Source organism: Micropterus dolomieu, linkage group LG05 (genome assembly GCF_021292245.1).
Source record: "Micropterus dolomieu isolate WLL.071019.BEF.003 ecotype Adirondacks linkage group LG05, ASM2129224v1, whole genome shotgun sequence".
In the NCBI taxonomy this organism is placed as follows: Eukaryota; Metazoa; Chordata; class Actinopteri; order Centrarchiformes; family Centrarchidae; genus Micropterus; species Micropterus dolomieu.
In genome coordinates, this window is record NC_060154.1 from 20,456,928 (window position 1) to 20,470,808 (window position 13,881).

The 13,881-nt window shown below is 41.1% G+C and overlaps 3 protein-coding genes across 5 annotated transcripts in view; 1 reads left to right on the forward strand and 2 right to left on the reverse strand.

Moving 5' to 3' along the window:
* Positions 1-13,881, reverse strand: part of sema6bb (sema domain, transmembrane domain (TM), and cytoplasmic domain, (semaphorin) 6Bb) — a 275,790-nt gene that overhangs the window by 61,520 nt on the left and 200,389 nt on the right. The gene's annotated exons all lie outside the window — the stretch shown is intronic.
* si:dkey-51e6.1 (uncharacterized protein LOC558617 homolog) lies at positions 7,661-8,681 on the reverse strand. Its single transcript, XM_046049128.1, has 3 exons — positions 8,465-8,681; positions 8,027-8,151; positions 7,661-7,932 (listed from the first exon to the last, which is right to left on the reverse strand). Exons 1-3 carry the CDS (start codon positions 8,604-8,606, stop codon positions 7,840-7,842), a joined length of 360 nt encoding a protein of 119 aa, XP_045905084.1. The 5' UTR covers positions 8,607-8,681; the 3' UTR covers positions 7,661-7,839.
* Positions 11,190-13,881, forward strand: part of sele (selectin E) — a 4,152-nt gene continuing 1,460 nt past the window's right edge. Inside the window, exons 1-9 of one of the 3 annotated variants that reach the window (XM_046049072.1) lie at positions 11,190-11,231; positions 11,370-11,448; positions 11,548-11,952; positions 12,103-12,207; positions 12,318-12,509; positions 12,648-12,839; positions 12,948-13,136; positions 13,260-13,445; positions 13,728-13,877. In XM_046049072.1, coding sequence (XP_045905028.1) covers positions 11,229-11,231; positions 11,370-11,448; positions 11,548-11,952; positions 12,103-12,207; positions 12,318-12,509; positions 12,648-12,839; positions 12,948-13,136; positions 13,260-13,445; positions 13,728-13,877 — 1,501 coding nt within the window. In that variant the 5' untranslated portion in view covers positions 11,190-11,228. The remainder of the gene's footprint in view (positions 11,232-11,369; positions 11,449-11,547; positions 11,953-12,102; positions 12,208-12,317; positions 12,510-12,647; positions 12,840-12,947; positions 13,137-13,259; positions 13,446-13,727; positions 13,878-13,881) is intronic. The other 2 variants (XM_046049070.1, XM_046049071.1) reach the window with 2 other exon arrangements.

Below are 13,881 nucleotides of genomic sequence, written 5' to 3' on the forward strand. Positions count from 1 at the left end.
AAAAGATACATGTTTTCTGTCCCAACACACGTGTCCCATTTTTGGAGGGCACTGCTAAATGAAATATGATGATGGAAATAATAAAATTCCATGGCAGAGTCACAATATGAAACTTTGCTGTCAGAACATGCCTTAAACACCAGCATGACACGTTCATCAACAATGAGAAATGTATCTTAGAGTTGATTTTTCCTAATGTTGACCTATAATAAACGTGAGGTGATGAGCTTTCACAAACCATAAAACACCCAAATGGATGTTATCGCCATACAACACTATACGTTATGAAATAACATAATACATCCAACCTACTGTATGACATGGAAGCTATGTTATGCACACTTGTAATATATTCTATATTATTCTGGGCTTCAAAAATGCCACACATTTCAGAAATTTAGAGGGGCTACAATTACATTTTTTTGTTTAATGTTTGTTGTGTTTTGGATTTAAAGAAGAGTTTACAAATAAAATTTTGTTTAATTAATGAACATATAAAGTTACATAAACAATAAAGCTTTAATGAAGATTACATAAGGAGAAAAAAGCAATAAGAATAGGCTTACTGATATTGTGGCTAAAATCCAGATAGAGATATCAGATGACTGCATAATGACATATCAAGCTTACATGGCCACCTAAGGAAAGTAAATGTTCTTAGGACATGTACAGTCCTGCATCTAAGGGGTTTGGTTCTGTCCCTTTCACAAGCAGTTTCTATCCTCTCAAACTGAGCAAGACAAATCTTTGTTTGAGAAATTCCACTCCAGGCTGCTTATCCATTGTGACCTGGTGACAAACTGTGCATCAGGGTGATAAAATGAAGCATATCAAGGACAAATATTTTGAAATCACAATTTCCTGGTTATGACCTGATGTTACTTGCTTTATACAGTTGGCTACATATTGTTTATATATTTCTAATTTATAACTACCTAGTTGGTAGGTTAATAACTAAACCTACCAATTAACCTACCAAGACCATGTAGGCAGGCAGACAATGTTTGAGACATTTAGGACTTTTTGATTGTATTGTCAGGGAAGGGGAGAATGATATTTATCCTTTAGACGTCTGAAATTTCTGTTGGCTGTGACCTGATTAATAAAATCAGTGTCTGGTCGGCAGGCTATTGTTTCACTGATAAGATCTTGAGCATTGAAGTAAACCAGCACGCTTTTGTTGCACTTTTGTTTCCCGACAGTCTCAGGTGTTAGTGTCTGCCACTGCCGGAAGGGACTGACTTCTTGTTTAGGAAACAAGACTCCACACTGATGCTTATCTCTCCACATAAAATGTATTGCTGTACTGCTTGCAGTGTACTTACATTTGGAAGGAAATATCAATATATATGGTAATGGTAAAATTCCTGTAGAATACAGTACTTTGGCTATTGCAAGATGATGGAAAGTGTATTTCAGATTTCTATTCCTTCCCCCAAAACAATTGTCTTCACTTGCCCTGTCCCAGTGGAGGTCAGTGTGCAGCATCTCTACATCATGTGTTTCAGCATCTTGGCCAAGTGCACTTCAACACAGATGCTTGATGTCATGGTGGACTGTGTCTGTCTTTTCACTTACAATCACTATAAGCAACTATCAACCTCTGAGTGTCGGACCAGCTCTGTGCGAGAAGGTAATCTAATTCTAAGGGAAGTTCATCACCCCAAAAGCTCTTCTAAATGAGACAAATCTTCACGTTACTATGTAAACATAATAAAAGTACTTCAAAATCAATCCATGAAGTATTATTTAAAAAGAGTAATTTGGAACAAATGGGGGGGGGGGGGGGGGGGAGTTATTCTGAGGATTATCTTATGTGGGATAATAAACATTATAATGAAGGCCTCCAACTCCAATTTTCCCTTTTAACTTTTACATGACAACACAGACTGATAACGTTTTGGTCATATGTTTCATGCGAAATCTCGTTAAACTCTTACTGTAACATATTCCAAGAAGGGGGTTAAGTCTAACACAGTTTAGGACTTCCCTCCTGTGCTGACCTCCTTGTTTGTAGATAATGGAAAGGTTATCAGTTTACAGGAAACTGGCTCCGGATTTGGGATGGAAACCAGACAGAAGTAACCTTTTGTTTTTCATTTTTTTAAGGTCACAGGCTAACTGGCAGAATGCAGTCAGTATCAATGTCTATGTTAAGTCCACTGATGAGAGCTCTCTTTGGTGCGTTGACTGTAGCTAATTCTGTTCATGGAGTATTGCAGAGTTGGACGCCACTCTTCCTTTTAATGTTAATCCCTATGACTCGCCAGGCATATGGTGAGTCACAAGCACAAACAGAAAGTGGAGAATATGGTACACTGTTGTAATACAACAAGATTGCATCTGTCGTGGGACAAACCCAGAGGAAAAGGACGTAGACTCTTTGAATACTGATCTCATCTCATAGGAATAAATTTAATATTTTATCAAGACAGGAAATCCATCTTCCCATTTGAAGACCCCATTATCACTTGCTGATGACAGTGATTAGAACTTTTGCTTGCGGATTTCTACTTTAGGATAGAGCACAAACAATGATGAAAGTATCTGAGATGTTAGGAATAGCCAAAGGCATCACTTTGTGTTGAAATGTGGTGGGGACATGTCCCCAGCATCCCCATTGTAAATGACACCTATGGGATTGGCCAGTGTAAATAAACCACTTAGACCAGACTAAAATGATTTGTCTATAAAGCAGTTCATAGACTGGCTCCCCCTTAACTGTCTGACCTTTTAACCCCTTATATGCAACCAGGTCAGTCAGGTCAGCTTGCTGTGGGCCCCAGCATGTGGAACAAACTGCCCCACCACATCAGATCTGTCCCCTTTACTGATTCATTCAAAGTACGGCTCAATCATTCAAAAGCTGTGTATTTGGTCTATTCTTGGGCTATGTTTAGACGTCTATGAACTTTTCACTGACAGCCCAAATTCAACCTTGTTTTAGCCTAGACCCATTTTCACCATCTAATACACGTCTACAGCCGTTCAGTGGTGGTCTAATTGATGACTAGACTAGTTTTGGGTTATGGTTAGATGTCCACTAAACTTTCACTGACAGCCCAAATTCAGCCCTGTTTTAGGCTAGATGGTGCCAGTTAAGGGCAGGTCTTGGTGAATTTTGTTTCTAGTTAGAATTTTAAAGAAGCTCATGAAGTCTTAACTACTGAGAGCTATGGGAATGTCTCAATAGAGCTGTGGCTCTCTGTCAGCCTGGCTACAGTGCTGAAAAGAAACCTGGGGTTGTTCCTATTTTCCTCTATTAATGACGAGTAGTACGCTGCTCTGGCATAATGGAGGGCCTTCATATAAGTTTTAAGACTATCTTGCCAAATTAAATGAGAATTTTCCAGTATGGTGGAACGCCAATTTCTCGCAAGTGTCCGTGACATTTGCTTTAATTTGCGAGTTTCAATATTATACCATGGAGCTAACCGCCTTTGTTTTATTATTTAATTTTCTTTTGGAGATCTGATGTTTAAGAGTCCACATTTAATTCTCCTATTCTTTTGCACTATTGCTCTTGTGGTTTTAATTTGTATGAGGTTTTTATGCACAGTTCCTCTTCTGTTTACCTTTGATTTAAATCATTTCGACGGTCGGGGCAGACACTGTCACTATAGGGTTTTCACTAGGTAGGCCTAGCTCCTGAAATGGAGGAGCAGAGAAGTGTGTTAGACTGCGACTCTGGGTTTTGGGTGGGTAACTACTGAAATAGAAGGGTAGAGAAGTGTGTAAGATGTAAATATAATTTTTTACATAACATATTAATAAATATTCATATAAAATAAAATATGCAATCAAATATAATATGAGGAGGTGTGTCTCATTTGCACAGTTTAGTTCTACAATTCGGCATTGGTTTGGTGTCTTTGGATCACATGACATGGAAGCTATTGAAATAAATGATGATTTTCCCATAACACTGTTTTAACAATAGCAATTTATTGATGGTCCCTAAGCTCACCCACGGTGGTTAAAAGCGATCTATCGGAGGTGAGCTAACTGGGTTAGGTGGTGCGTCGGTGTGTCCGTGATTCTGCAATTACATCCCCAAACGCCAGTCGGCAGTAGCGCTACAGCGTCCACTGTGTTGACTTTTGCTGGGCGAGCAGGCTAACTTCCGGTTTAGCCCTCTGCCAACGTGAATGGGGGCAAAATTGTAAACGTGCGGCTGGTGTAGCATTATCAAATGTTATCGACCGAGTGGATCACATTCTGATAGTGAAACGAGTCATTTCGCTCGGGTTTTTACGGTCAAATATATTGATCCACCGTGTTACAGCCGCTGGTTTGGCCGATAGGCATTGATTGCGAGGCTACCGGAGGCTACTCAGCAGACACAGTTGCTGCGTTCCATTTACCTCGGAAGTCGGAGCTGGGAATGACGTCACACCCGAGTTGACTGCGTTCCAGTTAACAAGTCGGAAAACCTCGCTTGGCCAGTTCGTTTACAGCTAGCCAGGTTAGCTGTAAACGAACTGGCCGATTTGATTAAAAAAAAAACGCATTGTGCGGTATTTACTCACACTAAACACTGTAGCAACACGTCCACAGACAGCTGTTGGACAGCACTTTGTGTACGAACATTTATACGAGTGCCCACGGTCCACTTCGCCTCGACGCGTAGTTACAATTTTGAGGAGGTGCACGTCAGGCTAGGGTAGGGGGCTGATTTGACAGAGAAGTCTAAATTGCAGTCCACATTTAGAAGCCGTCACTGGATCCTGGGTGAATGTCGATGTTATATGTCAAATATCCAACTTAAAGAGTTGGTATTATGCTTTTTGGCTTTTTCCCTCTCCTTTATCGAGTTATATCTCTTTTTTGTGTATGTAACAGGTTTGCAAAGTGAAAAAGCCCAAAGTCCAGCCCAAAGGGAATTCACATCTCCCACAGAAAGCACTGCTCTGAACCCCTTGAAAACAGCTCGTTTGTAGTCCAGCCCTTCACTTCCTTTACTTGTGACGTCACAATGAAAACGCGTCATAAAGCTTGCCAAGCGGCTAGCGGGGGTCAGGCACGCCCTCAAACCAAGCTAGTCTGAGCGGAGGCCCTTTGGCTCTACTCGCCTTTGTTTGTTTTCCATTGCAGAAATGTTGTACCTGTACCTGCTTCCATGTACTTTTTTTCGTATCACCTCACCTCCGTGAGATTCCAAGCGAGCTGAGGGATACTAAAATGTAACGTGAAAACACCACAGATTGCTGATTGGTAAGAGAGAATATTCTCTATTCACTGCATCATCATTGCCTGCACCAGACAGAGGCCAGCAACAAAGTATTATATTTTACAGTTTTCATATGTAATTTCATCACTAAATCCACTTCTGAGAAGTTTTGAGGTGAGAAATCAGCTGTGTAGATTTCCAATATTGACAGTTTTATGAGAAGTGATGGTGGAACAAAAATGTGCATGAATATTTTCGGAGTTGAGGAGCTCCGCAAGTGGCTGCGGGGGAAGCCTGTGCCAACTCGTGGGAGGAGCGTGTGAGGCCGGCCAGCCGCCCGCTCACAGAGCCCTCTGCTCCCGCCGTCACACAGACCGCTGCAGCAACAACGGCAGAGGAAAACACAGCTGGAAGGATTTCATACCGCTTATCTGTCTTTACATTCTGAGGAATCGTTTTAACTTAAAAAAGAGAAAGCTGTGTGGATCGCTGGTGTGTGTGTCGCATTGAACATTACGTCGTGGCAATTGTGTGTGGCGTCGCTCTGACAACAAGCTACGTTCTATCTCTGGGTAATATCTGCAATGGAAAACGGAGCAGGGCCGAATAGAGTCGAATCTATCGATTTGCGCTATGGTAGCATTTTTCCGCAAGGCAGCATAGATCGTCAGAACACCGAACAGTTCAACGTTTAGTCCTGATGGTAAGATGTGGAACAATGATGATGTGTGGTTGTGGACTTGAGTAACTTATACCATCTGCTAGGTTATGATCGCAGTCTGAAGCGGCTTTGATTTGGATCACACTGACTTATTTCTTACGACCCACCCTTCTCTGCTTCTGATTGGCTAGTAGTCCTTACCTGGGAACTGCGCAAGTACAACTCCCAACAAAGATTTTGTACAAGTAAGATGCATCACTCTATAGCTCAAGAGCGGCGCGTACAACACATAGGGTGAGCAGAGGAGCTGCAGCAATGTGCAGTATGAGAAAAATATGGTGTTTTTTCAAAATTAAACCATGTAAACCTGTTCTGGTACAACCCCTAATTAAGATTTTGAACCTGAAAATTAGCATAATACCACCTCTTTAAAACTAACTTCACCGCGGTTGTGCGGAGAAATAAAGTGGTAATGTTCAAGATCATGTTTGGGTAAAAAACTAAGCCTCTCTAACCGGGATTTTAAAGTTTTTAAAGATGTAAATGTGTTAAGATATGTGCTTTGATATCGACAGAATGAATGAGTAAATGAAATGGTATGTTAGACAGCCGCCTCAGGCTCTGAAGGAGGGGAGGAGAGAGAAACTGACGAGAAACCTCCCGAGGAGGTTAGGTTCACAGCTTACCATCAGGACTAAATGTTCACAGCATCAGTTGCCGGAGTTACTTATCTAGGGATTATCTGATCCTACTCTCTGAAACGGAAAACGCAGTTTCCCTCATCGCAAATTTAACATACGCTACTCGGAATTTTCAATAATCCCGCTTTCGTCTCAATTCTGGATTGTCATGGATTTGGTCCACTAACTTGGCCAGATTTCTAGAAATGAGAGCTGCTCTTTCTCAAGTGGGATGGATGCCGTCTCTCCGAATCAGGTCTTTCCCAGAAAGTCTGCCAATGATCTACAAAGCCCACATCATTTGCTGGACACCGCCTCAACAACCAGAGGCGAAATGACAACATACGGCTATACATGTCATCACTGGTCAGATTTGGCAGCGGTCCAGAGAAAACTACGGTGTCCGACATTGTATTTGCATATGTAGCCTACACACCGACTCAGTATTAATCTTACTGTATTTCTTTATCCTTAACCAGCAGTTTCAGATAAGACTCAATGTTGCTCGCTCTGGCCCCAGGGATGCACTTAACTATGGCCGCTGGCTTCGCTAACTTCACGTTTCTCAAAATGGAGCTGCCAATTATCAGAGTTGGTCTCTAAGCGAGTGTGTTGCTGAGTGGGGAAATCTGTTAGAAACGGGAACAGGTTGGTGGTGACCCGTGGGCTTTGAATGCTTATTTATTTTTAATTTTTTTTGATTGTTAGTTCTGAGTGATGCAAAAAGAAGATAGAAAACATTTGTCATATCAAAGTACAGGAACACCTTAAATGCTAAAAGTAGAGGCGGTAGAAAAGAGAGAAAATTTGTTTATAAAATATGACTCAGCTTGGGCTATTTTATCTGTCTGTAACCTTGTTTTTGTTATTCTTGTCTCAGATTTGTTTTCTTCCTGGCTTTTGTTTGCAAAGCGATGAGGGATTCGGATTGAAGTTTGATTATTTTGCGTTCAGAAATGAAAGCGTATAACCATGACGGTATGCAAAAGCCCCTTATCTTTTTCAATTTTTTTAAACAAGGAACTTTCCCTTCAGAGTAACAGGATGTGTTAGTGATTTCAACTGGCTCACCCCTTCCTGTATGGACTTCACGTTTGGCACCCGGCCTTCTCTGGCCCATTCTGCCAAAGTCAATTAAACACGAGAAAATGCATAAAACAATCACTTTATTTTTTACATGAAATGAGGTTTGCAGAGTTTATACCACAACCTTCACATTTCAGGTTACCACATGATGAATCCTGCATTCAAAAAAAGACTTTATTTAATAGTTTTTCATATCAGATAAATAAAAGAAGACATTTGAAATGAGATGCAGGTTTACACTCTTATTTTTTGTCATCAGACCAGGTGATCTCATAGTCGCTGAAGGCACTCTTCAGCTTCCCCACAGAGACAGAATGATCTGCTTTACCAAACGCCTGAAAATAAGTGAGAAAGCATTCACATTGTCACTTTAAAATACGAGTATTTGGTATTTTATTCAGCTTTTAATGCCTCTCAAATTAAACTTACAGTTGATTCTCCAAACACCCTTAGTTTTTTCTCTTGGCTGTTGTGGTCTATCTTCCCTCCTCCAAGGCATTTACACTCCATCCCCAAGGCCTCCATAGCTGGATTGACCTTCTCAAATATATGATCTGTAAATAATCCAAATCATTTCATCAATCAGAATGTTTGGTTTAATTCTAGGACAGTCAGATAAGCAAATTTAGCAATTTATTATTAGTTTCACATTTAATCTGAAGCTGTTGCCGGCCAACATCGGCCTTGTCTGTGCAGTAGCCTATCTCTCCGAGTTTGCAGGGTGCACTAAAAGAACCTTGCAAATGGGACAAATCTGCCCATGCTGCTGCAACAGTACAGGTCATCTGTAGTTTGGTTTGCACATTATCTCGAGCTGAACTGACGCACTTGACGCTCCCTTGCAGCAAACTACAGTCGTTAACTTACTGTGGTACTCTGCACTTTTTGTGCCTCGAACTATGTCTTTATGCACATCGCCATCTTTCACTTTAACTCTGACCAGTATGTACTTAAAGGTTCCCTCTGGATCAATCTCCACGTCGGGGATTTTAGCCAGAGCGTCTGCCATTGCGACTGTAGGTTTACTCAAAGCACCGGGTTGATCAGAGGTCTACCGAGGACAGACAACACGGTGCGTTCTCAAATGCCTTTATTTAGATTCGGACGTCTATTTCCTGTCTTAAAGAGACAGGCCATTTGCAGCCTGTAGCTGCTACTGGAAGATAAAGAATCAATCGCACGCTGGTGACCCCGTATGGCATCAACAAGGAACTGTCTCTAAAAAACCCAGAAATCATGCTGTAGTGTAGATTGGTATCAATGCACTGCAGCTTTTATAAACCAACCCAGTTCATAGCAAAGGGAAGAGATCAATCAACAATATGTAATGTTGGCAAGCCTATTTTTCAAATAGGATACTTTTTCTTTTAGATTTATACTTGATATGTATTTTCCTGCAGCCAGAGCCAGGATTTTTCCTTTCGTGTCTATCAGGAAGGTCAGAGGTCTCAGTCGAAGCTGATGGGGATGTAGTTTTTGGAAAGACGATACTGCTTTATCATCATTATCATCATCATCATCATCATCATCATCATCATCATCATCATCTATCAAGCAAGACAGTGATGATAAATGTATGTTTTTATTTTCTGTGATTTATGGCGACTAAATGTGTTACTTTTTGTCCTGAAATATTGTCTGAAGTTAGTAATTGAAGTAGCAAAGTGCAATAAAAATGAGTCTATAGCGGTAATAGTAATGTCATAGTTGTGCCAATATTACCCACATAAAGTGATTAAAATAGCTTTGACCATGCCCACTTTTTAATGCATGGTGAATTGCAAGAATAGATTTGTGGGGTGGGTCCTAATACAAATAAAACAATTTACACATCACACAGTCAAAGCTTTTTTTTATAGAAATGTGTCTAAACAAGCGAGATTAAACCAGGAATGAACTGCAAGCCTCATCTCCTCTGGTAGACTGATCCAGTGTACGGGCCCTGACCGTTAAGTCCCTGTCTTTAGTTTTTAGCCTGTCCCTTGGAATAGCTTGATTTCTAGGAATCGCGAGACCCCAACCAGCTCACTGTGATGTGAGCACAAATCTATATAAGCATCTGATTAGGATGTTGAAACTGAGTTTCCTCCTACTGTGTGTGAGTTAATTATGGAGTTTATATAGGCATTTTAGGGGAAAGGGTGGAGGTTAACAGGTGTCACGCAACAGCAGCTACTATCCAATGCTTCGTGTCAGAAAGGAAGGAAATGAACTGTCATTTTTAGAAACACAGGCAGCTAGCAGGCGCCTCTGCTCCTGCAACCCACACTTCCCATCCCTGGACACTCATAACAAATGCCAGTAAAGTGTTTTTTTTCTTTTGATGAGCACAACCTTTGACAGGACATGTCAATAAATATTTTTAAACTTTGAAAACCATGTTCCAATCTGAGGTTTTTCTGTTGGTACACTTATTACAATTAGTAATATGCATCAGTTGGAATGAATCATCATACACACTCTTGGAAACTAGACTTAGACCGGTCCAAATGGCTTTGCAGACACAAAAGGGTATCATGAGTGCAGCCAAAGATAACGCTCTTTAATTTACTGAAAAATATTTAAACGGTTCAAATCCAAAGAAGAGGAAGCAGCGGCACTATCTTTTCGCACTCTAAATCTCTCTCAGACACTTATCAGACCTTATCAGCTCTCAGAATTTCACAGCTTCCAAGGCAGTTTCCTTCTCAGTTGTCTTTCACCTCTAATGTGCTATCATGCCTTCCCCAGGAAATTTGTCACTTTCTTATGTTGCGCTGTCACTTTCTTATGTTGCGCTATCTATTCAATCTTTTTCTGTGTGTGAATTTGCCAGGTTTTCAGACACACTACATTAACAGTACATTTAGCACTTGTTTGGGCAAGTGGTGAAAGTGAAAGCAGCAAAATGTACTTCATTATCAAAAGTAAAAGTAGAATTGCACATTCATTTGTAATGTTATAGTATAATTTATTGTATTTAATTATTATTAGTGATACATTGATGTAAACAGTATTTTAATGTTGTAGATGGTTAAACTGGAGCGACCGTTACCCCTTTATTTATTAGTACTTTAATCTAAAACAATAAATCATATTTTATAAGTTTGTCATATGTTTTTCATATGAACATTCAATTTTTAAAAGTAACTAGTAACTATAGCAGTCAGATGAATATACTGTAGTGTAAAAAGTAAAGAGTACAATATTTCCCTCTGAAAGGTAGTGGAACAGAAGTATAAAGTTAAGCATAAAAAGGAAATAACCAAGTAAAGTACAACTTAATTCAAAACTGTACTTAAATGCATTACTTGGGTAAATATACTTTTTTTTTCAGTGATAATAAAAAAAATGATATAAATATTATTAAACTATAGGTCCTCTAAAAACCAGACTTTTTTGTTCCATAGCAAGAAAGAGAGGGAAAGTTTCCAAGTACGCCGGTGGGATGGGGCAGTAGAGGTGGGGGCTGGGGAATTCCAGTGAAAAGCCCGATTGTGATGAGAGCTTCCAGGAAAACTGAACCAGGCCGGTGAAATGTATAAAAACAGGCCCCTCAGCACATAAAAGTCAGTATCATCCCGTCCTTAGATGCGCTGAGACTAAAGAAATACTAAGAGTCTTCTGTAGGTTATCACACATACAACTAAAAATGGTGAGTGAACAGGTATCAATTTAAACACAGTTCTCTTTAATGCAAATTCCTTTATTATGTGCTTGTAGTCAGTGATGCCTCTATGGTGTCAATTCATCTTTTCCTTTCTACTTTTTTTTAATTTTTTTTTTATTACAGAAGTTCTGCTTTGGATTACTTGACACCCTTGTTTCTGAGACCTCTACCTCCTGGATTCGCTTGACCTTTCTTTGTTCAAGTATGTAAATTGAATGCAAACAGGACCTTTTATTCTAGATATGACTTTTTAAAAAATCCTTATTACAATCTAATAAATGTCTCTGTCCTCCATCCTCAGTGCTGTGCATGTGGACTAGTGTAGAGTGCTGGTCCTACTTCTACTCTAACACCACCATGCCTTGGGATGAAGCTAGAGCCTGGTGCCAGGAGCACCACACAGACATGGTGGCTATCCAGAACCAGGAGGAGATCAAGTATCTCAACACCTGGCTGCCCAAGAAAGTCGGTTACTACTGGATTGGGATTCGCAAGATCAATAACATCTGGACCTGGGTAGGGACCAACAAGTCTCTGACAGCAGAAGCAACCAACTGGGCAACAGGCGAACCAAACAATGGCAAAAACGGACTAACTAAGGGCGTGAGTGAGGATTGTGTGGAGATGTACATTAAAAGGCTGGCGCAGTCAGGCAAATGGAACGATGAGAGGTGCTTCAAGCTGAAGACCGCTCTGTGCTACACAGGTGAGCAAAAGTTAGGGATTAGGATACAAGAGGTGCTCATTTTAGCTGCACTGTTTTTGTAACCTTGTTCAAGTTTTTTTAAAGAAAAACTCAGAGAAATAGTTATAACAAATTTTGCAAGCTATGTGAAAGTACTTTTTCTTTCCCCAGCTGCCTGTAGGAACGACTCATGCCACTTTGGAGACTGTGTAGAAACCATCAACAGCCACAAGTGTGTCTGCTTTGAAGGTTTTAGCGGAGAGAAGTGTGAGAAAAGTAAGAAAATACACTGATGTTGTACTTTGTAGTTAAACGTTAAGTTTACATTGAAGTCACACACGGCCAGGACCTCATGTTTAATTATGTCTTGTTTTCTTTGTTGGCAGTTGTTAAGTGTAACAAAGAGAAGGTGACCCCCCCTTACAAGGGAAGTGTAAACTGCACTCATAAGTATGAAGACTTCTCCTACGACTCCTTGTGCCAGTATTCCTGCGAGGAAGGATACCAGCTAAATAGGATAAAACCCCTGACATGTACTGCCTCAGGAAAGTGGTCAGAGCAGCCTCCTGCATGTGAATGTAAGTACATAAATGAAGTGATGTGATATTGACGAATACAACTTTGATTTCAAGTGATCGCATTCAGAGCAACAACATTTTATCATCACCATGGTGGAGCCCGCTGTAATGTGTTCTTGATGGTCCTGTCGTCCACAGTGGTTCGGTGTCAGGAGCTGACTCCTCCAACCAGAGGATCCATGAACTGCTCCGATCCTCTGGGCCCCTCCAGCTACCAGTCCACCTGTGTGTTCACCTGTGATGAAGGCTATGTTCTCAAAGGTTCCCCGTCTAACACTCTGCAATGTGAAGCATCAAGAAATTGGAATTCGTCTCAGCCGGATTGTGTTGGTACGCCCACATTTTTATGTTTTCACCATTACTTTACTGCTATTTTGTATTCTGGCCTGTTATTAAAAGGCTGCTGTTGACCTCTTCTGTACCTCCCCGTGTTTGCAGCTGTTCAGTGCCCTGCTCTCCAGAAGCTAGGGAATGGCATTGTCAGCTGTGGAGATGATGCAGATATGAGTTTCAGCTACGGAAGCACCTGCAGCTTCAGCTGTGCCCCAGGCTACTACCTGGTGGGACCAAGCAGGGTGACATGCACGTCAGCAGCTGAGTGGAGTGAGAAGATGCCTCACTGTGAAGGTGAGGGTGCACTTTAAGTCAAATCCAACCACCTTTGTACAATAAGAGGAGCCTTCTTATACCGTGCCTTTACACACATTTTAGATATGTTTTTCATATATTACACTTGTTTTCCCTTGTTAGCCATCACTTGCCAGAACCCAGAGGGAGAAGATCACCTGATCACCAGCTGCAGCCAACGTTTGAATGACCTGCGGCCAGACTCCACCTGCAGCTTCAGCTGTGCCCCAGGCTTTGAACTGAAGGGAGTGCACACTATTCTCTGTTCTAAGGACGGACAGTGGACCTCCACCCCACCAACCTGCACAGGTAGGCCTATACACACTTACCCATTTTGCCTGCACTTTATTTGCATGCTCAAAGGTTTTGAGGCAGCAGAAGTATTACATCGCTAAAATTAGATCTCCTTTATCACTATGTGTTGATGGTCAGAGCAGCCTCCTTCATGTGAATGTAAATACATAAATGAAGTGATGTGATATTGACCAATACAACTTTGATTTCAAGTGATCGCATTCAGAGCAACAACATTTTATCATCACCATGGTGGAGCCCGCTGTAATGTGTTCTTGATGGTCCTGTCGTCCACAGTGGTTCGGTGTCAGGACCTGACTCCTCCAACCAGAGGATCCATGAACTGCTCCGATCCTCTGGGCCCCTCCAGCTACCAGTCCACCTGTGTGTTCACCTGTGATGAAGGCTATGTTCTCAAAGGTTCCCCGTCTAACACTCTGCAATGTGAAGC